The sequence below is a fragment of the Camelus bactrianus genome, chromosome 9 (assembly GCF_048773025.1).
Source record: "Camelus bactrianus isolate YW-2024 breed Bactrian camel chromosome 9, ASM4877302v1, whole genome shotgun sequence".
NCBI classification, from domain to species: domain Eukaryota; kingdom Metazoa; phylum Chordata; class Mammalia; order Artiodactyla; family Camelidae; genus Camelus; species Camelus bactrianus.
This window is the reverse complement of record NC_133547.1, coordinates 5,907,389-5,935,035: the sequence shown is the minus strand read 5'-3', so window position 1 is coordinate 5,935,035 and position 27,647 is coordinate 5,907,389. Positions and strand designations below refer to the sequence as shown.

Sequence of the window (27,647 nt, the reverse complement as noted above, 5' to 3'; positions counted from 1 at the left end):
TGCAGAAGGAATAAAAATTTAATTGTTAAAAAATCATAAAAGTTCTAGAATAAAATATAGAAGAACTTTTTACATAATCTTGGAAGTGAGGAAGGCATTTCTTAGTATGACGGTAGGTCCAAGAACTATAAAAGGAAATAGAGTTCAATACCTAAAACTTTAAAAATTTTGTATAGCAAAATGCACCACACACAAAATTGAAAGAGAAATCACAAACTGGGAGAAAATATTAGGAATGTATATACCAAATAGTTACTATGTGTAATATATGAAGACTTGCTCCTATAAATCAATACAAAAAAGACAGCCCAATTAAAAATGGGCAAAATTTATACAAATAAGTAATTCACAGAAGACAAAACATCAATAAGTGCATAAAAAGATAATCTTGCTATCAATAGGACACTTTTACTTATTAGATTAGAAATGCTAAAATTTTTTAAAAAGGTTAATACAGAGTATTTGGGAAGGAAGTGGAGGAACGGGAATAGGCGCTCTTATACATTTCCAGGAGTCAAGTAATTGGCTTATCCTTTTTTGAAGGATTATTTAGCAATAACTAACAAAATTTTAAACATGGACATTCTATAATCTTACAAGTTTACTTCTAGGAATTCATCTTTAGAGATAGCTTGCACAAGTGTTAAATAATATATGTTCAATGATGGAAAAGAAAATAAAACCACCCAAATGTCCATTAATAGAGTTTGATTGAATAAATTCAAGAAACCCTCACATGAAATATTATGCAGCTGTTAAAAATGACAAATGACACATATTTATGTATATATGTATATATGTTTGTACAATATGTACTCTATGTATTATGTATTTTTTATTACCACAGGAAAATATTCACCCTGTATCAAGTGAAAAAAAGTCACTTCTAAAATCACATATGTGTGATTATACTATGTAAACAGTATTTTACATATGTATATCTCTCTATATACATAAAAACAGAAAGGGAGGTTCATATTCACAGAAAAAGGTCTAGAATCTTTGGAATGGGGAGAGGGTATAGCTCAGTGGTAGAGTGCATGCTTAGCATGCATGAGGTCCTGGGTTCAAGCCCCGGTACCTTATTAAAAATTAAAATTAAAAAATAGAATCTTTGGAAAGAAGATTCACAGAGGGCCTTTCTTCATTGTTACGTTGTTTGAATTATTCACAATAAACAAATATTTCTTCAACCATGAAAGAAGTCACAGAAAATTAGAAGAAAGACCTGAGCAAAGAGTTTCAAACATGGTCATAGTTACCACTGCTGGTGCTGGTGAGATGAGGTCCCATCCACTGCCAATCAGACTGCCAACTGATAAGCAACTTCTGGGAAGCCATTGGCTACATGCACGGGGTCACTGAAATGTTCTCTCTTTGACCCCAAGACCTCACAGCAAGGATTTTACTTGAGAACCGGTCCAGTGGTCAGCCCCTAAGACTTCAGTAGAAGTGGTGTTTAGTAAAAAACTGGAAGCAATCAAAACATACAACAGGGGACTGGCTAATACATTGGTTGAAAAAACAAACTGTGCAAAGCCCCCAAACATCAGGTTGTTAAAGATTATTGAATAACATGGGTATTTAATGACATGAGTATAATGATGTGGGTAAATCATAATATTTAATAATAGGGGCCTGGGATATAAAGTTAAATAAACATAGAAGTACAATAAACTGCACATTAAATATGCCCCAGATTTATTAAATCATCATAATATTACAATTAAGTTTAAAAAATAGTTAAAGTCGGGGGGAGGGTAATTGCTCAGTGACAGAGAGCATGCTTAGCATGTACCAGGTCCTGGGTTCAATCCTCAGTACCTCCATTAAAAAAATAAAAATTAAATAAAAAATAAAAATAGCCAAAGTGTAGCAAAACGTTAACAGTTATCTCTGAGTAGCATTTGGTGAAATCTTCCAAATTTTCTATAAGAAGAATATATTGGTTTTTATTATAAGATAATAAATATTCTTTTAAGAAGGAAATGTTATATATGGAATGTGTTCAGTCCCAGCTGAAGTTCAGGGCATGGCTTCTGGAGGCTTGCATCCAGACTCCATGACCTCATAGCTGTGAGACTCTGGCCACGTCATCTGTGGGCCTCAGTATCCTCATCTGTGAAATGGGACAATATAGCCCTGAACCTATGTGGTTGTTTGAAGAATGAAAGAAGTTCGTACATACCAAAGACTTAGAACGAAATTGGCACACAGTAAATTACTGAAAGCACTAGCCCTTTCATATGCTTGACATGGGGAAAAATAATACGATTGCTGTTCTGTGCTGGTAAAAATGTAACAGAACAGTTGTCCTCACGTCCCAGCTTGTGCCAGGTAGTTGAGATCCATCTTCTTTGGAAAGCATTTTGACAACCTGTTTCAGGAACCAAGAAAATGTTTAGAGTCTTGAGTCTATTATTCCCATCTTGGGAATTTGACTTAGAGAAATAATCCTCCCAAAAGGAAAGCAGGAATAAGCAAAGAAACGCTCATTGTAACATGATCCATAATTGGGAAAACTGGTAAATAACCTGTGTCAACTGGGGACTTGGCACAAAGCCTAAATTGGGGAATGGACAGTAAATTATTCCATACTTACCAATGAAATATTATTAGTCCTAATAATGATATGCATGAAGTTTATATGGTGACAAAAGACAACGTTTGTGATATAATGAGGGCAAAACAGAGAAGCCAAAATTGTTTCTACACTCTGATTACAATTACATCAAATAACATTTATTTTTAAATGATATTTGGGAGGAAATATGAAAAAAATCAAAACAATATGACCTCTGAGGGTGGCCAAATTGTAGGTGAATATGTGGCTCTTGTTTTATGATCTACATTTTTCAACATTTAAAAATATGGATATGGAATACAGAGTAAAAAACAAAACAGAAAAAATACACCCCAAAGTGACTAGCAGATCTCTCTGGGCTGTAGGATTATGTGGAATTGGTATTTTAGTTCCTACTTCTCTAGACTTTCCAAATTATCCTTCACAATGAGCTTATATTATTTTACTTAAAAATTTTCCTGTTATAAAAGTATGTGTATTGTTTTTATAATAAAAAATAAATACCATGTTTCAAAATATGAGGGAAGAAAAACCTCCCTTTGGGCAAGAATAAAATTAGAAAATGATGCTTAATAGGGCAATTGCTTTGTAAAGCATAAATCCTGGAAATGGAAAAACAGAAACAAGAGGACATTTTAAAAAATGGCTGGAAATACCTGAAACATATTCTGTGTTTAAGCCAACTGCAGATTTTCCCGTGAAATTTGTAGCTTAAAGTTTTAAAGGAAACTAAAATCATCTGGCATTTATGTTTTTAGGGTTGAGAAAGAGGCTAAAAAACTGTTATTTTAGGGGGAAGCTCTTAAAATGATCAAAAGCTGTCCCAGCTGGTGATAAATGGTGCCATCTTTCTTCTAGGAAAGAAAGAAACCAGCACTGTCAGCGTATGGTGTTAGGGCTCCCTTCTGGGAGGAAGTTACTAGTGCTGATGACTAAACGGAACCCAACTACAGAACTGCTGGTTTGTTTCATTCTCAGGCTCGCTAGTCAGCATGAGTTCTCTGATGGCCAGCGAGCTGCGTGTTCCAAGCAAAGCCCTTCTCGAAATTGCTGCAGACGTAGCCATCGTGCACAGGATGACATCTCCGATGTCTGGTCAACTGTGAACCCCAGCTGAAGTCCTCTCCACATTCTTTATGTGCACAGCCCTTGCCACCCCTGTGAACTTTCTGGTGTTGAATGAGGTGCGAAATCTGGGTATAGGACTTCCCACAGTTCTGACATCTGTAGGGCTTCTCCCCGGTGTGAATCCTCTGATGCTGAATCAGGTGGATGCCCTGGTTGAAGGCTTTCCCGCATTCCTTACAGGCGTAGGGCTTCTCGCCAGTGTGAATCCTCTGATGCTGCGTGAGGGAGGAGTTGTGACTGAATGTTTTCCCACACTCCTGACACTTATAGGGTTTCTCGCCAGTGTGGATCTTCTGATGCTCGATCAGGTGGGTGCTCCGGCTGAAGGCTTTCCCACACTCGCTGCACTCATAGGGTTTCTCTCCAGTGTGAGTCCTCTGGTGTTGAATGAGGTGGGAAATCTGGGTGTAGGACTTCCCACAAACTTTACACTCATAGGGCTTCTCCCCAGTGTGAATCCTCTGGTGGCGCTTAAGCGAAGAGTTCTGGCTGAAGGTCTTCCCACATTCGTTACATTTGTAGGGCTTCTCCCCAGTGTGAATCGTCTGGTGTTGAGTGAAGGAGGAGGTGTGACTGAAAGCCTTTCCACACTCATTACATATATAAGGTTTCTCCCCCAGGTGAATGCTCTGGTGCCTCATGAGGTGGGAAATCTGTGTGTAAGCCTTCCCACAGTCGTGACATGCATAGGGCTTCTCGCCAGTGTGGATCCTCTGATGCTGAGTCAGGGATGAACTGTGGCTGAAGGCCTTGCCACACTCGGGGCACTCGTAGGGCTTTTCTCCGGTGTGGACTCGCTGGTGCTGGGTCAGGGACGAGCTGTGGCTGAAGGTTTTCCCACACTCGTTACACTTGTAGGGTTTCTCGCCGGTGTGGATGGTCTGGTGCTGAGTCAGGGAGGAAGTGTGACAGAAAGCCTTGCCACACTGGCTGCATTTGTAGGGCTTCTCCCCCAGGTGGATTTTCTGGTGGCGGGTGAGGTGGGACACCTGCGAGTAGAATTTCCCACATTGGCTGCACTGATAGGGCTTCTCCCCGGTGTGACATCGCTGGTGTTTGACGAGGGAGGAGCTCTGGGTGAAACCCTTCCCGCATTCCTTGCACTCGTAGGGTTTCTCTCCGGTGTGGATCCTCTGATGCTCGGTGAGTGATGAGCTCTGAGTAAAGGCCTTGCCGCACACGTGGCAGGCGTAGGGCTTCTCTCCCGTGTGAATGATGTGGTGCTGGATGAAATATGAGCTGTTGCTGAATGCTTTCCCGCAATCGTTACACTTGTAGGGCTTCTCTCCAGTGTGAATTCTCCGGTGTAGGACGTAGTCTGAATGGTAGATGAAGGCTTTCCCACATTCCGTGCAGTTAAATGTTTTCTTTTCTATGAAGGTCCTTTGGTACCTCAGGCTATTTCTTGGCCCGGTCCACTTCTGAGGCCTCTCTCCCCCAGGCACTCTTTGCTTCCTGATGAAGGCTGAGGTCTGCCTGAAGCTTCTCCCCATCTCATTACAGCCAAAGCCTCTCTCCCCATGGGTGTTTTCCTTGGGAGCAGCAAACAGCCACTGCAAATGCTTCTCTTGCTTTCCCTGGCCCTCCAGTTGATGGCCGCAGGTCCAGGAGTCCCCCATCTTGGAGTCTCCAAGCACTGCCCTTAAAATTCCCTCCATCTTTCCCACTGGGGAAGCTGCCTCTTCAGAAAAACTCTTTTTTAGAAATTTCTCCTGAGTAGTTGCTGAGCTTGTCTCCACGTCTGAAAGAAATGCAAAACATGAACTTCATCTGCCCTGGGAAAAAAGAAGCTTATTATCTAGATCTGGCATTGTAATCTTCAAAAGAAAGGTTTCAAAGTTTATACTGCTATTTCAAAAGGCATGAGGAAGATAGATTCATGTTCTGACACAGAAGGATGGCCTTGGTATATTCTAAACAAGAAGAAAACCGAGTTGCAAGGCATTTTATGTGCACAGTGGTTTCTGAGCCATAATATATAATATGTTTTCACAAATCAACAGGGAAAAGAGACACCATCCAATGAAATAGTGAAGCATGAATGTGAACATTTTGCAGAAGGAAAACAAGGGGCTGATAAATATGTGAAAAGATGCTCAACATCAATAATTGTCTAAAAAAATCAAAGTACTCAGCAGGGTGGGAAGGGACAGATGGATTTCAAAATATAGAATAGATAAACAAGATTATGCTGTATAGCACAGTAAAATATATACCAGATCTTGTGGTAGCTCACAGTGAAAAAAATGTGACAATGAATATATGTATGTTCATGTATAACTGAAAAATTGTACTCTACACTGGAATTTGACACAACATTGTAAAATGACTATAACTCAATAAAAAATGTTAAAAAAGAAAAAAAATCAAATTACTCAGATGCTATTTGACACTTTTTTGATTGGAAAATATTAAAAATATCCAGTATTGGCAAATAAGCATGACAGAGACATTCTCACAGTACAGTTAGTGGGCTTGTGCAGAGAAAGAGTTAACACAGAAGGTCCATTTTACTCGGTTTTTGTTTATCACTGTAACCATGGCAATGACCCTTGGCCAAGCTCTGAGCCCTGGACTTAAGGAACGTTTACATAGTTACTGGCTAATAATCTTTTTTGGTGAGCTTGGGACCATGGGTCAAGATGTACTAGGCTGTCAGCACTGTTTGCAGTAAGTGGAAGATTCATGATGTGCATCTGGTGCCTGGTTTGGGGTCCTCACCACGGCTGGCCATGTAGTAGGTATATGCATACGTGACCAGCCTCCTTCAAGAACTCTGGACTCAAGTGGGCTTTTTTGGGTGAAGACATCTCACACGTGTCTCCACAGTTCAGGCTGTTACAGAAAAATACATCCACGTGACCCCCATAGAGAGAAGAGGACTTAGAAGCCTGCACATGACCTCTCTAGCCTTCACCTATGTATAGATTTGTTCCTGATGTTCCTATATTATATCCTTTGTTGAGGGGTCAGGGGTATAGCTCAGTGGTAGAGCATGTGCTTAGCACACACAAGGTCCTGGGTTCAATCTCTAGTACCTCCATTAAAAAAATAAACAAACCTCATTACCTACCCCCATGAACCCCCCCCCCCAAAAAAACCCCCAAAAACCAAAAAAAAATCCTTTCCTATAAGAAATCTTAGAGTGCCACTGTGGCTGAGTCATGTAAATCTTTCCAGAAAAAAGTCACCAAACCAGCAGATGGTTGTGGGATTGCCCCAAATAGAGACATGGCAACTAAATGTCATGTGGGATTCTGGACATAATCCCAGTGTCACTGGATTAGGCAATAGTTTCTCCAATATGACCTTAAAGGAACAAGCAAGAAAAGAAAAAAGTAGATAAATTGGACATCATCAAAAGTAAAAATCTTTGTGCTTCAAAGACTACCAAGAAAAGGAAAAGGCAACCAACCCACAGAATGCAAGAAAGATTTTGTAAATTATATATCTGATAAGGGACTGATAAGAATGATTATGACTCAATAATAAAAAGACAAATAACCTACTGAAAATGGGCAAAGGATCTTAATAGCCATTTCTTCAAAGACACACAAATTATCAATAAGCACATGAAAAGATGCTCAATATCATTAGGAAGCAAGGAAATGCAAATCCAAACCACAAGAGGAGGGGGGAGGTATAGCTCAAGTGGTAGAGCACATGCTTAGCAAGCATGAGGTCCTGGGTTCAGACCCTGTACCGTCTCCAAAAATAAATAAAACTAATTACCTCCTCCTGCCAAAAAAACCCCAAAACAAACCCACAAGGAGAGATCACATCCCACTCACTATGGAGGATAAATAACCAACAGGACAGAAAGTAACAAGTCTACTGAGGATGTAGAAAAGTTAGGACCCTCATACAATACTAGGGGGAATGTAAAACGGTGCGGCCATGTTAGAAAACATTCCAGCACTACTTCACCCAGCAATTCCACTCTAAGGTGTACACACAGGAGAAATGAAAACATAGACATTCATACAAAAATGCATACTTGAATGTTCATAGAAGTATTATTCATAATAGCCAAAAAGAGAAAGTAAAAAAAAAAAAGACAAAATAAATAAATAAAATAAAATACAAATACAGAAAACAGAAAAGAAAAGGAAAAGAAAAAAGAGAAAGTAACTCAAATATCCATCAACTAATGAATAAATAAATGGTGGTATATCCATACAGTGGAACATTATTCAGCCAAGAAAAGGAATGAAGCATTGATACCTGCTACAACATAGATGAACCTTGAAAAGATGCCGAGTGAAAGAAGCCAGTCACAAAGGACAACATACTGTATAATTTTGTTTGATTTGACTATGTCCAGAATAGTCAAATCTATAGAGACAGAAGGTAGATTCATGGTTGCCTAAAGCTGGGAAGATGGAGGCACAGGGAGTGATGGCTGAGGGGTGCAGGATTTCTTCTGGGAGCAATAAAAATGTTTTAGAATTGATTGTAGTAATAGATGCACCATTCAGTGAATAGACTGAAAAACACTGAAGTGTACACTTTAAATGCTGAATTACATCTCAATAAAACTGAAATTAAGATTTTAAGGAAATTTTACTTTCTACATTACACAGTGAAATGTCAGATTCATTTTGTATATTAAAAGTAGTTTTTTTACTAGGTGATTGCAGTGAAAAGTAAATATTCTTCCTTCCCTTTTTCCTATACTGTTTCTAATTGTTTGTGAATCCTTCTAGAGATTTCTTCTATATTTATGTGTGTGTACACCTGCATGTGCATATGTGTGGTGAGACGGAGGTTTTTGAATTCATTAATTTTTTATTGTGGTAAAATCTGTATAAAATAAAATGTACCATTTATACCATTTTTAAGTGTTCAGTTCAGTTGCATAAGTACATTCACATTGTTGTGCAATGATCACCACTACCCTTTTCCAGAACTCTCCATCTTCCCAAACTGAAACTCTATGTGCATTGAACAATAACTCCCCATTCTCATTCCCCAGCCCCGGAAACCTCCATTCTACTTTGTCTCTAAGAATTTGCCTATTCTAAGTACCTCATATAAGTGGAATCATACAATATTTGTCCTTTTGTGTCTGGCTTATTTAACTTAATATAATGTCTTCAAGGTTTATCCATGTTGTTATGAATTAATTTTGTAATTGAAAAATACAGTAAGAAGAGTGGTGGGGTATAGCTCAGTGGTAGAGCATGTGCTTGGCATGCTCGAGGTGCTGAGTTCAATCCCCAGTGCCTCCGTTAAGGGGAAAAATAAAAAAAATTTAAAAACTTTAAAAAACTACAGTAAAGATATTGGGTAAAATATGTTGGAGGAACTACATTAAAATGTTAAAAATGAATTTTCTGAGAGATAAACAGGATTATGGGGAGGATTCTCATATACTGCTTTATTCTTGTTTAGATTTTCAAAGTTTCTATGATGAACACATATAACTTTTACTTGATCAAAAGACATCAATAAATATTACATGTATGAGGTTTTAGCAGCACAACCTTGCAATCTGGAGACAGGACAGTGTACCAAGGAGATTATGAGGAAGCAAAACCTCTGGAATTTGTTGAAGGTGACTGATTTTTTGATGTTAGTAGATTTGTTCATGGGACACCCATTAATTGTATAATTGTTATGTGCCAAACACAGTGCTGAGGGTGGGTGACTCTGCTAAAGAAGAAATTTGACCCTTGTCCTCAGAGAGGGGAGGGGTAAGCTTGAACTCAGACATTTTGGACATATCCTCCTTCTCTCCATAGCATTCCTGCCTTTGAAGAACCACTGCTCCCCTTCCCAGGCAGTCTTGGTGGGGCTGTTAATTATAGTCTCCCCCACTTCCCACCTCTGAAGTGGGCATGAAACCCTGGCTGACCAATCAGAATATCCCATCCCCAAATAGAGCCAATCAGAATCTTCTTTGAGATTAATATATGGTATTGCTAGGCAGAATATGAATTTGAGACTATGGGCAGCCAAATTGACTGCCACTCAGAAAGGCCTGAACATAGACTGAAGCGAGATAGACAGAATTAACACGTTAGAGGAGTGAGGGAAGGAGAGAGAAAGTGAGCCCTGATAACACCATTTAGAGTCTTAGATCCATCTATGCCTAAAGGAACACTTCTCATTTATATGGGTCAAAAAAAGTCTAGGTGGGGAGGGTATAGCTCAGTGGTAGAGTGTGTGCTTAGCATATGTGAAGTCCTGGGTTCAATCCCCAGTACTTCCATTAAAAATAAATAAATAAACCTAATTAACCCCCAAATAAAATAATAATAATAATAAAATAAAACAAACAAAAGTCTAATTTTGCTTAAGTCACTTTGGTTCTTTACACGCAAAAGAGTCCTGACTAATACACCAGGTAATTACAATAACAGTTATAGAATAATAACTATTATTATTGCAATAGGTAACACTTATTAAATGCTTACTATGTGCCAGGCACTGTTCTAAGCTTCTTCTAGCTATTGACTAATTTAGTCCCCCAAAGAAATTCAATTAAATGGGTACTAGTGTCTCCATTTTACAGATAAGCACTGTGGTTAAGTCATGTACCCATAATCACAGAGCCTGCCAGTGGCAGAGCTGGGATCTGAACTCAGAGAGGCTGGGTCCAGAGCCTATACTCTTAACTGTCATGTGAACACGTGCAGTAACAGCAACTCAAGCAAGGAGCTGTGAAAACACCGAGAAAGGGCAGATCACTCAGCCTGGAAGTCAGGGAAGGCTTCCTGGAGGAGGAGGTAACCTGTAGCCTTTGTCTTGAGAAATATGGAGGTGTTTACCAGGCAGACAAAGCAGGGAAGGGTGTTCCAGGCAGAGGGAACAGCATGTGCAAAGGCCCAAAGGTAAGAACACACATTAACGTTCACGTAGGGAACAGGTGCTTCAGTGAGGTCAGGGCATGGGGCTATGACCATGGGCGGATGGTGATGAGAGATGAGGCCAGGGACAGAGCAGGCTGGACCACACAGGGCCTCGAATGCCAGGTGTGGGGCTAGGTCTTTGTCTCCGGGCACGGGGGAACCACCAGAGGGCTGTGAGCCGGTGAGGGGTGGGATCAGCTCTCAGTGTAGGAAGACCCTTCTGGGGTTGTGAATGAGACTGAACTGGAGGGCATAAGACAGGAGGTTGGGAGATCTATTTTTTTTTAATGGAGGTACTGAGCATACGCTTTACCACTGAGCTATTACCCTCCCCCCACCACTGTAGCCTATTCTGACCAGGACATCCTGTATGCCAGGTGTGTATTAATTCATTTCTTCCTCTAACCCCTGGTACTGTTGTTGACTCCATTTTGTAGATGAGGAAATTGAGGCCCAGAGGGGCTAAATGCCTTGCCCAAAGCTCAAAGAGCCAGGAAGAGGTGGAGCTGGGATTTGAACCCCACTTCCACAATGATGGCCCATGTGTTATGCTGCCTCCCTCTTGAATGACCGTCACTGATCATAACCGATGGGGTAGTAAGACTGCTCACACCTGCTGGACAGCCTCACCCACCTGAACAGGTAACTTGCCAGTCTTCTCTGGCCTCCATCCTGGGCTCTTCCCCTCGCTCCAGACGGGAGATCACATCGGGTTTGGACCCAGGAAACCCTGCCCCTGGAAAAGATGTAAGACTTAGCCACAGGTGCCATGGTCACAGGGAGGCCTCCAGGCTGGACCCTAGGCCCTGAGTTGGCAGGGTAGATGCATGCATTGGGCACCTAATGATTAGAAGATCTTATGGTCAATGCAAAACTCGTGTTTTTTTTTAGTGGAGGTACTGGGGATTGAACCCAGGACCTTGTGCATTCTACCCCTGAACTATACCCTCCCCACAAGACACAGAAGCTTAAGTTCAGTTTTTGATGAGTCTGTCCAGCAAAACTGTGAGTGAGAAGGGCTGAGGATGGAGTCTGGAAAGACAGACCAGAGAGGAGGCTGGGGCGGGGTCCTGGGGAGAGGACGAGGCCTGAGCTGAGGGCTGGTCTGTAGGGATAGAGAGGAAGGGTTGCAACCGGCAGAGAGAGTCAAGGGGCAGGGGGGCTGGGGCTGCAGAAGGAGAGGGTGAGGATGACGTCCTGGGGTCTGATCTGGAGACTGGGGGCTGTGGGGCCAACCAGAGATGGGGACCAGGAGGAAGAGAAGCAGGTGGGTGTGGAGACACTGAGCTCAGGGTGAGTGCAGCAGATAGTGTGTAGCAGCCAGCAGGGTTTGCAGGGGGACAGGAAGCAGCTGGGTGGTCAAGGGTCGGACTCAGGAGACATGTTTGGGGAACAGCATTCATTGGTTTTGGGGAGAAGATTCCAAGATAGAATCTGTTGACTGGAGGACCTTTGGGGAGCGCCGAGAGCCGGAGATTCCAGAATGGGCATCCCAGCCTGGAGCCTGAGGTCACCCCATGTGGAGAGGGAAGCCCGAGAAGAGGGCTGGAGCACAGGCTGAAGATTCTGTGGGACAAGAAGAGGACTTGGGCCTTCAGGGATGCTGGGACCCTGGGAGAAGCCAGAAGACAGACAGACAGATGGACAGAGGCCAGCCAAGAGGAGCTGGTGAGAGAAGCAGAGAGGACCCCAGTGAACATCCACAGTGAAGCGGGAGGTGGGCACAAAGGAGATGAGTGTGAAGGGGGCATCATGCCTCTTCCTAGGAGGGCAGAGGGCAGGGCCTCACCCAGTGAGAGAAGGTTCTGGTAGTTCTCCAGCATCACATCCCGATACAGCTCCCTCTGGCCAGGTCCCAGCCGGCCCCACTCCTCCAGGGTGAAGTCCACGGCCACGTCTCTGAAGGTCACTGATTCCTGCTAGGGCCAATTTTACATCACAGAGGGGCATGTCCTTCTGAGGTTGGGAGAGGTCAGGGGTCAAGAACCTACCACTTGCTCCCTGGGCTGGAACATTCTGACTCCGCAGATTTGGGGCGATTGAATCAAACCAACTGCAGGAATGTAAAAAGTCTAGGGCAAGCCATTAGCCCCACACTCACCCCTCAGTCATATGACTCTTTATTTTAGCATGTGACAGTCTACTGCATGACAATTGCTATAAGAAATATGCTTAGACAACAAGGCCCTACTGTATAGCACAGGAAACTGTATTCAATATCTTATAATAACCTATTATGAAAAAGAACATATATAGGTGTAACTGAAATCACTATGCTGGACACCAAAAACTAACACAACATTATAAATCAACTATACTTCAATTAAAAAAAAGAAAGAATATACCAACGTCTGAAGTAGAAGATACAAACCATACCACCAAGATGAGGCACCCTTGTGCAGTGTGTAACCTACAAACATGTCCATGACCATCCTTAGAAACACTTTTTAAAAAAACTACCAAGCCGTTGTGTGCAATAGCTATTCATAAGTCTCACTCCATCCCAGACCCCAAGTCTGATCCCAATCCCCACTCTGAACTCTGAGGATAAGGTTCAGGGGTAAAGCAAAACCATCCACTGCCCACTTAACCTGGTAACCAAAAGGATGTTGAGTGTTAGGTGATTGATTTAGAGACATTTGTGTCATCAAGTCCAGCTCAGAGCATCATGCCCTTGTCACCCCAAACCTCCCAGTCCTAGAGCTCCTCCAATAATTGCCTCTTTCTCAATATTGGCACCATAGGCAGAGATGGGGATGGTCCTCTTGGGTCCACAGAGTCATCTCGGGGAGAAGGGAGCCCAGACTCACCTGGCCTTTGCCCATCAGGCTCCTGATGGACATTGTTGGGTCCCAGGCATGCACCTGCAGAAGAAAGGACCAGGCTTGAGTCCACAGATCTAGAGGAGGAGGCTGGAGAGAGAAGGGGTCAGCTCTGGCTCAGATAGACAAACACTTTGCCAAAGATGCCTCAGGGCAGAAGGGGCTCTTATCTCCTAAGAGCCAAAGCAAAGTCTCAGGGCAGGCGGCCGGAGACCCCCGATCTGTAACAACCCCCACTAGCAATCAGGAGGTTCAGCTCATCACACGCACACCACAGCTCTCAGAGAAGTAACCAGGTTAAGTTATCCTCAGATGAGAAAATCAAAGCCCAAGAGGTCAAGGCCCTTGCTCAAGGTCACAGAGACATCAAGTGTCAGAGTGAGATTTGAACCTAGAGGCCTGGCTGCAGAGCCAGCCCCTCCTTTTTTGCTTATACTTTTAAAACTGTGATAAAAATACACATAAAAGATAACATTTTAACCATTTTAATGTATACAATTCAGTGGCATTGAGTAGATTCACAATGTTGTACCACCAGAACTTTTTTATCAACACCCTAAAAGGAAACCTTATACCTTTAATCAATTACCCCTGAGTCTTCCTTCCCCCAGTCCAGCCCCGGGTAACCACTAATCTTTCTGTCTTAATAGAGGTGCCTATTCTGGACATTTCATATCAGTGGAACCACACAATATGTGATCCTTTGTGTCTGGGTTTTTTCACTTAGCACAATGAGTTCGAGGTTCACTGAAGTTACAGCATGTATCAGTGCTTGACTCCTTTTTATGGCTGAATAATATTCCACCATGTGGCTGGACCACATTTTATGGAGCTTTGTTTTTTATCTGTCCTACAAATCCTGCTTAAGGATCCTGGACTCCTGCTTAAGGTGTTGTTTAAAGAAAGATTCCAGCAGCTGGAATAAAGTTGAAGAATTCTTTACAAAGAGAAGTTGGTGCTTAGACTTTGGTCACCCGCATTCATTCATCAAACCCACTCTGAGCCCCCTGTGAGTGACGGGCTCCATTCGGGTTCTGCCGGCGGAGAGATGAGTGAGATGTGGCTCCGCCCTCCAGGGACTTCCTGCCTGTGGGGGAGACAGGTCTGGACAGAGACCAGGTCCCAAAAGATATTCCTGGGATGAACCTGTAATGTGATTAAGTTAAGCATCTTGAGGGGTAAGGATGATGATGGATTATCTGGGTGACCCTAAAGCGATCACGAGTGTCCTGATAAAAGCCAGACTGCGGGAGATCAGATCTGGAGGAGAACACCACGTAACAGAAGTAAATCGCAGGAGAGTCAGAGAAACAAGGCACTACGCCTTTGAAGCTGGAGGAAGCGGCCATGCTTAAGGAATGCAGGCAGCTTCTAGAAGCTGGAAAAGCCAAGGAAATGGGTTCTCCCCTAGAGCCTCCGGAGGGAGCATGGCTGAAACCAGCGGGTGAAATTTTGAGGAACAGGGTCTTATAGAGTCTTAACTATCTCTTCGTAAGTCACTTATTACAGTAATGCCCCTTTATCTGTGGCTTCACTTTCTGTGGCTTCAGTAACGTGAAATCCAAAAACATTGAATGGAAAGTTCCAGAAGTAAACAATTAATAAGTTTTAAATCACGCGCCATTCTGGGTAGCTTGATGAAATCTCTCCCTGTCCTGCTCTGTATCACCCGGGACGTGAATCATCTCTGTTCAGCGTCTCCTGCCCGTTAGTCACGTGGTAGCTATTCTTGGTTATCAGAGTGACTACTGAGGTATCACAGTGCTTGTGTTCAAGGAACCCTTATTTTATTTAATAATGACCCCAAAGTGCAAGAGTAGTGATGTTGGCAATTTGAATACGCCAAAGAGAAGCCCTAAAGTGCTCCTTCTAGGAAATCATAGAAGACCCGCGCTAGGCTAGACTCCTAGAAAACAGCAGGCGCCTAATTCCTGGGCGCTGAGGTCATCTGAGTCGATGGCAGGGGGGCTCTGGGCCTCCTTGCTGGTGACCAGAGGGGGCAGGGCGCCGCCAACAGCGCCCTTCCCCTCCCACCCAGGCAGACTCGGGCCCGCCCCTTGCGGGCCTGCCTGCCTGCCTGCCTGCCTGCCTGCGCCGGCCCACACCCACCTTCTCCCTCTCAGGTACGCAGGGTCGGAACTCACCTGTGCGCCCCCGCGGCTTGCGCAGGGCGGCCAGGCCTTCCCTCCCTCCTTCGGGCCCCGGAAAGCGCCTGCGCGGTCGCTGTCTCGGAACTTGTAGTCTTCGTACTATAAACGCAGCTTCTCAGCTGGACTCCATTTCCCAGGAACCCTTGCGGCTTACTCTTCCTGGCCTAAGGGTTCTGAGGGCTGGAGAATGCTGGGAAATGGAGTCCAGGAATAGAACGGGGCGGAGGAAAGAATGCTGTAAATAAACAGCTGCTTTGTAGCTGGAGGAAACATGGTATTTGGGAAATGTATGGTTGTACTGGCACTGTGAATATTCCCATTTTAACCAGTCTTTTCACTGCCCTCCACCAAAAGCAACATCATAGTCCACTTAACCCATCTAACCCAAATTTCTCCTGCCATAGCAAGTCTTCAAGACCCCATCTAAACTTAGGGTGAATGAATAGAGTCTCTATCACTTAATTATTCAATTTCCTTGGGCATCCACCCACAGGTTTACTCCTGTCTCTTTTCTTTGTGTCATGCCCCCTAAACAGAAGCTACTCCGTCAGCTGGGGCTTTGGAATCAAGGTGGCATGGAACAGACCCTCAGTTGCCCTGTCCCACGAATGAGAAGTAAAACTTCACCGCTGTAAGCCACTGAGATATTGGGAGGGTGTTTGATACTGTAGCATAACTAGCCTATTCTGATTGATACAATCATCTCCTAAAGCCTGGAGGAGGCTTAAACTTAATGCTGTATGCACATCAACCAGTACAGTGCTTTGCAGGTAGTAAGTCCTCAATTACTCCAGGACTGTGTAACGAGGAGCTGTATAACATAACAGTCAATCCCACTTGTTCGTACGTGAAACTGAAAGTTGTTAACTTCTCTGTGCCACTGTAGTCTCACTGTACATGGGGAAATAACAAATAACCTCTTCGTTGGGTTGTGAGATTTAAATAGACTGACATAAGTAATGTCTTTAGAACTGAATGACATGGAAAAAACCATCTACATCAAATTAATAGTTCCCACCTCTTGACGTTTGTATTTGCTGTTGCCTCTGTCCAAAATGTCCTTTCTCTTCTACTTCTTTTGGAAAACTACTTATTTTGCCAGAGCAAGCTTTTTCAGCCATTCTGGTGGGAATCTTTCTTCTATTCCCACTCAGCCTAGCCAGAGTTGGCAACTTCCTTCTCTGGGTTCCCACAGACACATCCCAGTATCCCAGCGTTGACAGTATAATAATTGCTGCATTTCTATTATTTGGTAACTGCCTGTCTCTCCCACTCCAGACTGTGCTCTCCAGGAGCTCCCATCAGACTATAATTTATGCACAATTTAATTACCCGTTTATTGTGCATTGCTCCCAGGAAATTCCCAGGAAGCTAGGGAGTGGCTGGACCTGTAGCATGAAGACATTTAAAAAACCAAAACTACTGTACTACCCAACAAAAAGTATTTGGGGGCCACCAGCTTGAGACCCCCAAGCTAAAGCCTTTCCAGGAACGGACTTCGGTCTGTCCACCAGCTTAAGAAATTAACATCTCCCACGTATCTGCAGTACCCCAGGCCCTGGCCAGCCCACTGGTGATGGTGACGCCAAGTGGGCCAGAAGAAGCGTCGCCAAGGCAACCAGCGTCTGTGGCCTTCAGGGAAGTAGCCTGCATCGGGAGAGGCCGGAAACATTTCCAGAATCCTTTCGATTGGAGACGGGTCTATTTCAGAGGTTGGGGCCTCTTCCGTCTCTTCAAAAACCAACCCAGCCAAAGCGCGCTCTACTGCGCATGTACTAAAACTGGTATCTTGGCGATGGATGGCAAGCTCTAGGCCAATCAGAAGCTGATCTTCACGTGCACACCCTTCTGACTCGGGGATGACGGTATCTATGGAGCTGGACACCAACTGGGACAGGGTCTTCCAGAAACTGATGGAGACATTGAGGAATTTGTCACAGACTTTATTAAACTTATTTTCCTTTCCCTTTACAAACCCCCAAACCATCGCCCTACCGCAGCAGGAGTTTTCGGTTTTGCCTGTAGGTAATGGCCCTGGTCAGAGAGAAAAAGCCTGGAGATTAGAAAAAGAACTTCAGGTCCATCCAGGTCAACCGACCATCCAAAACCTCCCCTCCAATCACTGGCCTTATTTGGCTCAGCCAGTGACATCATGGGTCTCTGGGCAGATTTCCAAGGTTCTCAGCCAATCAGTGTTGGTATGTAAGGAGGGAGGAGAGAAAAGTTGGGACTGAGAGTGAGGGTAACGTGGAAACAGAATGGAAAAAGACAGGAGGAGACTCTGAGAGACACAGACACAGGGAGACAGACTCAAAGAGAAGGGAAAGACTAGTAGAAACAGGAGGAAAATAGTGAAGCAGGTGTGCTGGGTTGAACTGCGCTCCCCGCCATGACATAGCCAAGTCCTAATCCTCAGCACCTGTGAATGTGACCTTATTTACAAATAGAGTCTTTGCATATGTAATTATATTAAGGTAAAAGGAGATTATTCTGGATTTAGGCTGGCTGTTACACTGAACGACTGGCGTCCTTACAGGAGAAAGGACAGGGAGGTTTGGGACACAGATACCAAGGAAAAAGCCACATGAAGAGAGAGGCAGAGATTGGTGGGAGGTAATGAGCCCAGGATGCCAAGGATGCCAGTGGCCAACGGAAGGTAGGAGACAGATGGAAGGGACAGACTCTCTCAGAACCACCAGAAGGAACCCACCCTGCCAACCCTTGAATTTTGGACTTCTGGCCTCCATAATTCTGAGAGAGTAAAATTTTGTGGCCATTTGTTACAGTAGCATAAGGAAACTGATACACAGGGAGACAGTGGGGAGAGAGCAGGGAGAGAGTCCTGCACTAGAGAGACCAAGAGGGGAGACAGACCTCGGACAAGAGGCTGAGAGAGAGAGAGAAATGGAATTCAGGATGAAAAGGGAAATCCAGAGATGGGAGAGGGGAAGACAGAGGGAGACAGAAAGACCAGGTGAAGATAGAGATAAAGAGAGAGAACCGTGTGGCAGGGCACTAGAGAGAGAAAAAGAAAGAAGGTAGTCATGGGGCAGGGGGAGATTTAAAGAAATAGGGAGGGGCTGACGGCTGGGGAGAGTCTATTGGGGTGGAAGGGATGGGAGTCAGACACAGAGACCCAGAGATGGGGAGAGACAGATTCAGAGATAGATACAGAGAGACTGCAAGACACAGATTCACCATGGTGGGGGGGTGGGGCAGGGGAGGGGAAGGGGGAGGTGGCAGAATTGGGACTGGGACCGGGCAGGGGAGGAGAAAGTGCAGTGGGAGAAGCTCGGAGAGGGAGTTTCAGAGAGGGAGAGCTGTTCATTGTGCTAAGTGCTGAATTAAAGCTCACCACCACTCCTGAGTAGAAGGTACTGGGAGTCTCCCAATTTGCATATGAAGAAATGGAGACTTCAGGGAAAGGAGGGGCAGGTGGAGGAGGCCGAGAGAGAGAAATGGAGCCAGAGGGAAGAGGAGGAGGGTGGTGAGAGGGGCTGAACGGGGGACCAGCAGAGAGAGGCAGAGAGGAGCATTCAGAAGTAGAGAGAGGAGGGTGAGGGTGCCTTCTCCCCTTGGCACCATGGGCTTAGTGCTCGGGGCCCCTGGAGACGTTTACATCTTAAATACTTTGAAGAAAATCAATTACTAAACCCAGGAGGAGGAGGATGGATCTATAGTAATGAATCCAGATTGGATTATATCTGTCTTCATACTTGAAATATCATCTTTAGTATTTTTTCAATGGAGGAAGAGACCCACAAAGGCAAAAGTGATGAGGACTCAGGAAAGACATAATGGGATCCAGGGGTGGGAGGAAGGAGAGAGAGAGAAAGAGAGACGGACAGAATGATCCAGATGAGAGAAAGGAAAGAGATGGTGAGAGTCAAGGAGAAACAGAAAAAAGGGAGAAATAATAAGAGAGAGATGGAAGGAGACAGTGACAGAGGCAGAAAGCGACTAGAGAAGAGATTCCCAAATGACACAGTGACAGATCCAGGGAAATGCCGTTTTTGAGGGGCCCAGTGGGGCTTTGGGAGAACTCAGGAGAGGATGGGGATGACTCACGCAGCCACGATGACCCCAAAGGCCAAGACAGCCAGACACACGGAAATAATGATGCCAAACAGGGCCTGATTCTGCGGGTATCCGCTCTTCTTCTGGTACTGCAGGTCCACGCGGGGCTGCCCGTCGACTAGGGTAGGCGTGGGGAGGGGAATGGGGGCGGAGACAGCCCCGACCTCCAAGTCATCACCCTTCCTTGACCTTGCAGCCACATCCATCTGTTCACTCGGCAACCCGGCCACTGTCGGGCCTCTCCCTTCTCCCTGCTTGGCCCCTGCCCTCCTGGGGTATGGCGTTCCACTCATCCATTTCTCAAATTCTGTGTCCCACCTGTTCAGGCGCTCGGGATACTGCTGGGGCAAACATCCCCGCCCTCACGGAGCGGTCCACATAGTGCATAAGGGTGACAGCAAAGAGCCCAGCGCCAAATGCATCTCATTGGATAGGGAGGGGGACGGGGTAAGGGGGAAGACTAGGTAGTTCGACTACCCACGAACATGGGAGGGGGGTGCAAAATGCTGACAATCTCCGGCTGCATCTTAGCTGGCGACCCTGAGGGTGGCCTTGGGAGTCCCCTTCTGCCTCTTCCATTTGCTCCCTCCCCCAAGTCTTTCATTCTGTCAGCAAAGCCTCTTGGCTTGACCTTCAAAATGTATCCAGAATCTGATCCACCTCTTGGGCTACCGACCTGGTCCTGTTCTCATCATCGCTTCTCTCAGGGGTTATCCTGCTTCTCCTACAGTTCCCCAACTGGCCACTAGAGGGCGCCATTAACACATAAGTAGGCTCATGTCCCTCTTCCCCTCACAGTCTTCCTGTGGCTCTTGTTTCGTTCAGAATAAAAGCCCAAGTCCTCATCGTGGTCCACCAGACCTGCATGATCTGGTCACCATGTAGTCACCCTACTACCCTCCCCTTCATTCACTCGGCTCTGATCCCACTAGTTTCCCTCTTGTTACTGAACAATGTTGGATCTTTGCACCTGCAGTTCCCTCTGTTGTTCACAGTTCCTCACCCCCTCACTTCCTTTAGATCACATATCACTTCTTCAGAGAGGTCCCACCCACCTGCACTCTCCAAAGTAGCACTGCCTGTCCTTCCAGGCACTTTCTATCACATTGCTCTGCTTAGTTGTCAGTAGAGTACAACCGCTGTCTAGAATGAGTGCATTTATTTGCTCATGTAATCATCACCTAAGAGTGGTTCTCAGCTGGGGGTGATTTTGTCCACCAAGGGACATTTGGGAGTGTCTGGAGGCTGGAAATGGTTGTCACAACTTTGGTGGGGGCAGTAGTAACAGGCACCGAGTGGGTAGAGGCTAGGGCTGCTTCTGAACATCTACAATGCACAGGACAGCCTCAGAACAAACAATGATCCTGCCCCAAATGTCACCAGTGTCAAGGTTGAGGAACCCTAGTCTAACCCTTCACCCCATTAAAATGTGGGCTCTCTTTATGAGATATTTGTCTTCCATTCTGCTGATCTTCAGTTTGGAGCATTATACGGTGCTCAAAATATTTATTGTAGTTAGCATCCCAAGAGAGCAAACAGACAACTCTCTTTTTTCAGCTAGTCAAAGTCGGGGTGGGGGGAACTCATAAGAGAAACTCCTCTAGATTAAAAAAAAGTTAAAAAAAAAAACTAAAACTTGAATGATATGAGAAGTCCTCTCATTGGATCCTGGTTTGAATGAAATCAACTGTGAAGATATTCTCGGGGAAATGAGGGGAACTGGAAAAGGGACTTGGAATTATTTGATATGAGAAAATGCTGTTAGGTGTGTTGGGAATGGCATTATGTTTCTATAGGAAATTTCCCTTTTAGAGGAACACACTATCTGTCTGGGTAAAATCTCATGGTGCCTGATTTCTTTTAAAATACTCCAGATATAAACAAAATAAATGAAGCAAATGTGGAGGTATGTTCATTGTCAACAAAATTAGATAGAAAATGATACTTTGGAGAGTGTGACTGGGGAGTCTTCTCAGATGAGGGGAACTTTGAGACTTTATTGAAGTAAGGAAAGGAGAGGAACAGTGTGACAGAGAGAGGACCAGCAAGTAAAAGGTCCAGGGTGACTAGTCAGTCTTGATGAATATACAGGGGTTCACTGTACTATTAGGATATATATTTTAAAAATCTCTGAATGAATGAATGACTAAATTCAGCACATCCTTCCAGACTCCCCAGAAAGACTAAAATGTTTTTCTAGGTGTGGAGGGTATAGCTCAGTGATAGAGTGCATGCTTTAGCATGTATAAGGTCATGGGTTCGATCCCCAGTACCTCTGTTAAATAAAATAATAATAATAAATAAGTAAACCTGATTATCTCCTCCCCTCAATAAAAAAAAAACCCCAAAACAAGCAAACAAAAAATGTTTTTCTAGCACCTGCCATTCTGGCCTTGGAGGCATTGCAGAGTTACAGAGGAGTCTCCCCATCAGAAGACTTCCACATTTTAGAATGTGGAAGTAACTTCTGGACCACACTGTGGTCAAGAGGAAAGGGCAGGGTTCAAGGCTGCGTGTAGGAGAAATTGAAAGCCATGTCCCCTGGGGTGTGGCTGTCTTCAACTCTCATGCACCTGTCCCACGTCTTCCCCCACCCCAGGAGCTTACCAAAACAGTACTTTTCTTTGATACATTTGGGACTGGTCTTCTGGCAATGTAAACAATCCAAGACCTCTTCTTTCAGCAAGCCTGGACCAGAGGCAAGGGAGAAGCAGGATGAGGACAGATATCAAAGGATTGGCAAGGGGCAGGAAGGCAGAAGAGGAAAGAGGAGATGGGGTCCCTTGGCTGTCCTAAATTTGGAGGTCCCAGGTACAGCAGAGCAAGCAGAGCAAAAGGCACTGACGATTCACAATAAAAATAATTTGTATAAAAACAGAAACAAAAAAAAAAAAAAAAAAGAAAAAATGTCTACATAATCATTGAAGATTTGAATGCAGTTATCCAGTGGACCCAACCTTCTGTTGGTAGACATATAATTAATTAAATGAAACTAATTTTACATTAAGTGTCTACCAAAAGAATTTTCCTATTTTGTTCCTATTTTGCAACCCTCTGTAGCACAGACTGGCCACATGTTCACTGTCTCCCTCTCTTCGTGTTGCACAGGAAGACTACACTTCCCAGAATCCTTTGCAGGTAGTCACATCCATGTGACCAAGTTCTGGCCAATGGAAAGTGGGCAGAGGGATAGGCGCTTCTCCCAGGCCTCCCCTTAAGAGGCCCTGTGGGATTCCCTATTCTCTCTCCCTTCTGAAGCTAGCTTAGCAGCCACAACACCAGTGCAGCCTGGATCCCTAAGTCACCACTTGGAAGAGCTGTTCAACTCTCAATGTAATGTTGGCAAGAGAGACAAAAACCTTTCTTCTATAAAACCAGAGTTGTGGGGGTTTACTTCTCAAGATGACGTAGTCTGTCCTATGCTAACATCCCCCCAAAGTACTTTTTTGCAGGTTGCAATCTCTTTCATAAGCTCTCAAAAATCCAAAATTCCTTGGTGCCATAGCTTTGGGTTGGGGGCAACACCAGATGGAGTAGGTGCGAGAGCAGGGCTTGATTTGAGGGAGACAAGGTAAAAAGGGGTAGGAGGGTAGTGAAGGGAGGAACAGACAATAAACCCAAGACTCACGGCAAATTTTGGGATCACAGGCTGCAAGAGAAAAGAACAGAAGTGAGTTATGCTGAGACAGCAATTTGAGAATTCAATGGGAAGGGACTAGGAGTGGGAGGAAGGAGTGAGTCTGGGAAAGGAGAGAAGGGAATTTTGGGGAGAGGAAGAGAAGGCTGGGTCACAGGGGAGGTGAGAGAGGAGTCTGGAAGAAAGAGTGGGAGAAGGGGGTCATTTGATTATGGGGAAGTAGGGAAGGGGCCTGGTGGAGAGAGATGCCGCACCTTTTAATTCATACGATCTTAAAACTTTCTTGAGTTCCTTGACCACCCTCTCCCTGACAGCCACCAGTTCATCTAGCAGAGGCCCATCTGAGGAGAGAAAGACCTTTGCGTGTCTGTGTCAGGGGGTGGAGACACGCAGCAAGCCCACCCCATCTGCAGCTTCAAAGAGAAGGGATGAAGAAATTCCTTTTCATTCACCAGGACTAAGCAAGACTGGCTATTCCTTGGGGAAATTACACCAGGCAAATCTATGACCTAGGAGGTCCTGCACCTACCTTCTGAGCAATTCCAGGGCACCAGGCTAAACCACCCTTCTTTAGCCTCAGGTTCCTCCTCTGGTAAGTGGCAGATAGGTGGCCTCAATCACCTCTCCTCCCCTTTCCTCTGATCTGCTCTCTTCTTTTCTTCTATTGTCTGTCTACAGTGACCCCTTCACGATTTCATCCAGCCTTATGGTTTTGTATGTTACCTCGGACGTGCACTGTCCAACATGGCAGCCATGAGCCACACAGAGATTGAGCCCTCGAAGTGGGCTAGTCTGAATTGAGATATACTGTTAGTATAAAAACACATGCTGGATTTCAAAGACATCATATAAAAAAAAGAACTGTAAAATATAAATAACTGTAAAATGTCTCAATAATTTGTATGCTGACTGCATAATAAAATGGTAATATTTTTAGGTATTGGGTTAAATAAAATCTATTAAAATTAATTTCACCTACTTCTGTTTACCTTTTTAAAAATGTGGCTACTCGAAAATTTAAAATTACTCTGTGTGACTATTTGTGCCTCATGTGTTTCCTTTGGACAGCACTGCTCTGTAGCCACTGATGCCTCCTACATTTATATCACTAGCCTAGACCCCTCACGGAAGCCCAGATGCATATATCCAGCTATCCATTCAGGATCTTCACTGGGATGTCTAATGGGCATCTTAAACTCAATGAATCCAAAACTGAACCTCAATATTCTCCTCCAAACCCACTTTCAACTCCATCCATGAAGATAAAGTCTTCTCCATCTTCATTGATGGAGGTGCTGTTTCTAGGTGCTCAGGCCAAAATCCTTGGTGCTTTGGCTCTTTTTTTCTTACATCTCATATGCAATCTGTCGACACACATTTGAGCGTATTGTGAATATTCAAGACAGATCCAGGAATCCAATCATGTTTTACCACCTCCACTGCTACCACCATGGGCTTCAGTCATCGTCATCTCTTGGTGTTAAAAAGGGAGAGTATAGCTCAGTGATAGAGAGCATGCTTAGCATGCATGAAGTCCTGGGTTCAAGCCCCAGTACTTCCCCAAAATAAACCTAAAAAAAGCTGGCAGAGGATGGGGAGGGGAGGAAGAAAGGAAAAGAAATTGAAAACTACAGCCATTTGACAAGCATGGACAGGAAAAGCATACATTACGTCAGTTCCTTTATCCTAGGACACCGGAATCCTACCTGCTCCCATCCCTCTTTTAGGGATGGCTTTATACAAACCACACACACATTTCTTATCTTTTTCAAAAAAAAAAAAAAAAAAAAAAAAAAAAAGCGTCCCTCTACTGCCTCTGCTGGGGAACTGTCATAAGGACCACACAGATCTCCTAACCTGATGAATGGTGCCCCAGGGGAGATACTGTGGGGTGGCGGTTAGGAATACAACTTCTGAGCAGGAGGTCCCAGATTCAAATCCTCAGCTCTGGTATTCCTAGCTGTGTGACTCTGGGCATGTCGCCTAACCTCTCTGAGCCTCAGTACCCCCCTCTTGTAATGAGCAGATCACAATAGCGCCCATCTTGATGAACAGTCCTAGACTTTTCGAGAACCCTGCCAGACACACAGGAAAGGCTATACGTGTGTCTGTTTTTTATATCATTTTTATATCAAGAGAAGGCGTGCTGGACCGGTGGAAAGGGAGGAGGGGGAAGGGGGCTGGAAAAATCCCTTCCCTCTTCCTACCTTTCAGAGAATTAACCTTTAAGCTGTTTGTTTGATTCTTGAGAAAGGACGCCACAAGGTCCAGATGCTCTAAACCTGGGGGTGAGAAGGGAGGAAATTTCAGCCGGGCCCTCGAAGAGCCACATGATCCCCTCTACCTTCCTCCGGACTGGCCCCACCCTTCCCCTTTTGGGGGCGTGGCCCCCAAAGCATCATCTCCCCGCCCGGTCTCGGGCTACCTGACTGGTCCCTTTCCCCACACTGCCAGGCCCCCTCCCCACCCCAGCACGCACCCACTTTCCCGACAAAGGCGTTCAGCGCGTAGTCCCGGAAGAAAGGCCCCTCCATGCCGAGCAGCAGGGCCTGAGCGCGGGCCTGCAGCTGCTGTAGATGGAAGCGGCTGGGGATGAGGGCGGAGCGCAGCTGCCTTAGGGCCTCCCGCACCGAGTTGTCACACTGCAGGCAGCCCCAGCCTCGGCGGGTGCTCAACCCCAAGAGCAGCAGAAGGACCAAGGCCAGAGGCATGGCAGGGGCTTTGTGACGTCACGGAGAGACCCTGGCGGGCCCCGCCCCCCAGGCGAGGGCGGGGTCCGGGAGGCCCGGGGAGAAAAGCTCTGTGCGCAGGCGCTCAGCACACAGGCGCCTTCTACGTGCCAGGCGTGGAGCTGGGAGCTAGGGAGAATCTAGAAAAACAGAGGTCTCTGCCCTGCCCTCTTGGGTCTTGAATTCATTCCTTCAACGCATGCGTATTGAGCATCTACTATGTGCTAGGTGCTGTTCTAGAAACTAGGGCTAGAGAAAAACAGATCCCTGCCCTTTCAGCACTGACATTCTTTAATTCAACAAATACTTCTTGAGCACTTACTATGTGCCCAGCCCTGTTCTAGGCACCTGATGGGTCGCTGAGGCAGACAGTCTCTGCTCACATGGACTTTACATTCATTTATTCAACAAAGGTCAGTGGAGCACCACTATGTGTCCGGCGCTGGAGACAGATTGAACAAGATGGACACAGTTCCCTATGGTTATCAAAGGCGAAAGGGGTCGGAGGAGGGATAAGTTAAAAATTTGAGATTAACACATACATACTACTGTATATAAAATAGATGAACAATGAGGACCTACTATATAGCACAGGGAACTATATTCAATATCTTATAATAACCTATAATGGAAAATAATCCGAAAAAGAATATATATGTGTGTGTATGTATAATAAGCACTTTGCTGTAACAAACACAATGTTGCAAATCAACTATACTTCAATTTACAAAAAAGATCATAAGAAGCCGTATTAAGTGCTGGGAAGCTAAAACGCGGTGTGATTAGGTAGAGTTCCTGGTATGCTAGTGCCTGGAGGGCAGGGTTTGTCTGCCATATTCTCTGCCCTCTTTCAAAGCCTGATACATCCTAGGTGATCAATAAATATTAATCGAATTCAGTGAATCTACAGAAAAGGGAAATATACTTTGTTTTTCCCCTGGATATATTTTTTTGAAAATCTTCAAACCTAGAGAAAAGTTGCAGGAAGAATACAATAAACATTTGAATATGCCTTGTTAACACTTGTATCCACTGTATCTCTCTCTTTATGTATATGAAATAGTATATAGAGGTTAAATAAATGTTAATTTTGATTAAAATGGACAAAGGATTTGAATAGATATTTCTCCAAAGAAGATATAAGAATGGCCAATAAGCACATGAAAAGTTGCTCAAGCTTACTGAGGATTAGGGGGATGCAGATCAAAACCACAATGAGCTACCATCCCACACCCACTAAGATGGCTCCTACAAAACAAACAAACAAACAAACTAGAAAATAACAAGTGTTGGCAGAGCTGTGGAGAAATCGGAACCCTTGTGCACTGTTGGTGGGAATGTAAAATGGTACAGTCGCTATGGAAACAGTACGGAAGTTCCTCAAATAATTAAAAATAGACTTACTACATGACCCAGAAATTCCACTTCTGGGTATATACCCAAAAGATTTTTTTTCCTTTTTCAGTTTTATTAGGTAGAATTATTACAGTCTGACTGCACATATATACATTATACTGCATGTAAATACATTTATTCAGTATACTGCACTTCTTTTTTAGTTTACATATATGTACTCATCATTGTTCCTAAGAACAGAATAGAGTTTTAGCTTTTTAAACTTACACAGTTATCAAAGGAACAAAGCCAACTACAAAATAAGAATCAA

General features: G+C 44.5%; 1 protein-coding gene across 5 annotated transcripts; it reads right to left on the bottom strand.

Annotated features, from left to right (window-relative positions):
- Window positions 1–25,974, bottom strand: IZUMO2 (IZUMO family member 2). Of its 5 annotated transcripts, XM_045510734.1 has the most exons (9): window positions 25,732–25,974; window positions 25,460–25,534; window positions 23,507–23,593; window positions 23,244–23,264; window positions 22,223–22,303; window positions 13,377–13,465; window positions 12,356–12,482; window positions 11,201–11,302; window positions 1–5,453 (listed from the first exon to the last, which is right to left on the bottom strand). In XM_045510734.1, the coding sequence occupies exons 1-9, from the start codon at window positions 25,961–25,963 to the stop codon at window positions 3,568–3,570; spliced, it is 2,700 nt and encodes an 899-aa protein (XP_045366690.1). In that variant the 5' UTR covers window positions 25,964–25,974; the 3' UTR covers window positions 1–3,567. The 5 variants fall into 5 exon arrangements, with proteins under 5 accessions (XP_045366690.1, XP_010945317.1, XP_045366691.1 ...); XM_010947014.3 differs by lacking the exons at window positions 1–5,453; window positions 11,201–11,302; window positions 12,356–12,482; window positions 13,377–13,465 and adding exons at window positions 17,466–17,572; window positions 19,607–19,733; XM_010947015.3 differs by lacking the exons at window positions 22,223–22,303; window positions 23,244–23,264; window positions 23,507–23,593; window positions 25,460–25,534; window positions 25,732–25,974 and adding an exon at window positions 15,533–15,637 and having other exon boundaries at window positions 12,356–12,485; window positions 13,377–13,430.
- Window positions 25,975–27,647: the final 1,673 nt, after the last annotated feature.

Excerpts from the sequence above, each read along its gene's own strand:
- IZUMO2 (XM_045510734.1), bottom strand. The coding sequence starts at position 25,963 with ATGCCTCTGGCCTTGGTCCTTCTGCTGCTCTTGGGGTTGAGCACCCGC. Across the intron at positions 25,535-25,731 it reads CGCCTTTGTCGGGAAAGTGG|GTTTAGAGCATCTGGACCTT; the intron begins GTGCGTGCTGGG and ends TCTCACCCCCAG. Across the intron at positions 23,265-23,506 it reads AAGATCGTATGAATTAAAAG|CCTGTGATCCCAAAATTTGC; the intron begins GTGCGGCATCTC and ends TTTCTCTTGCAG.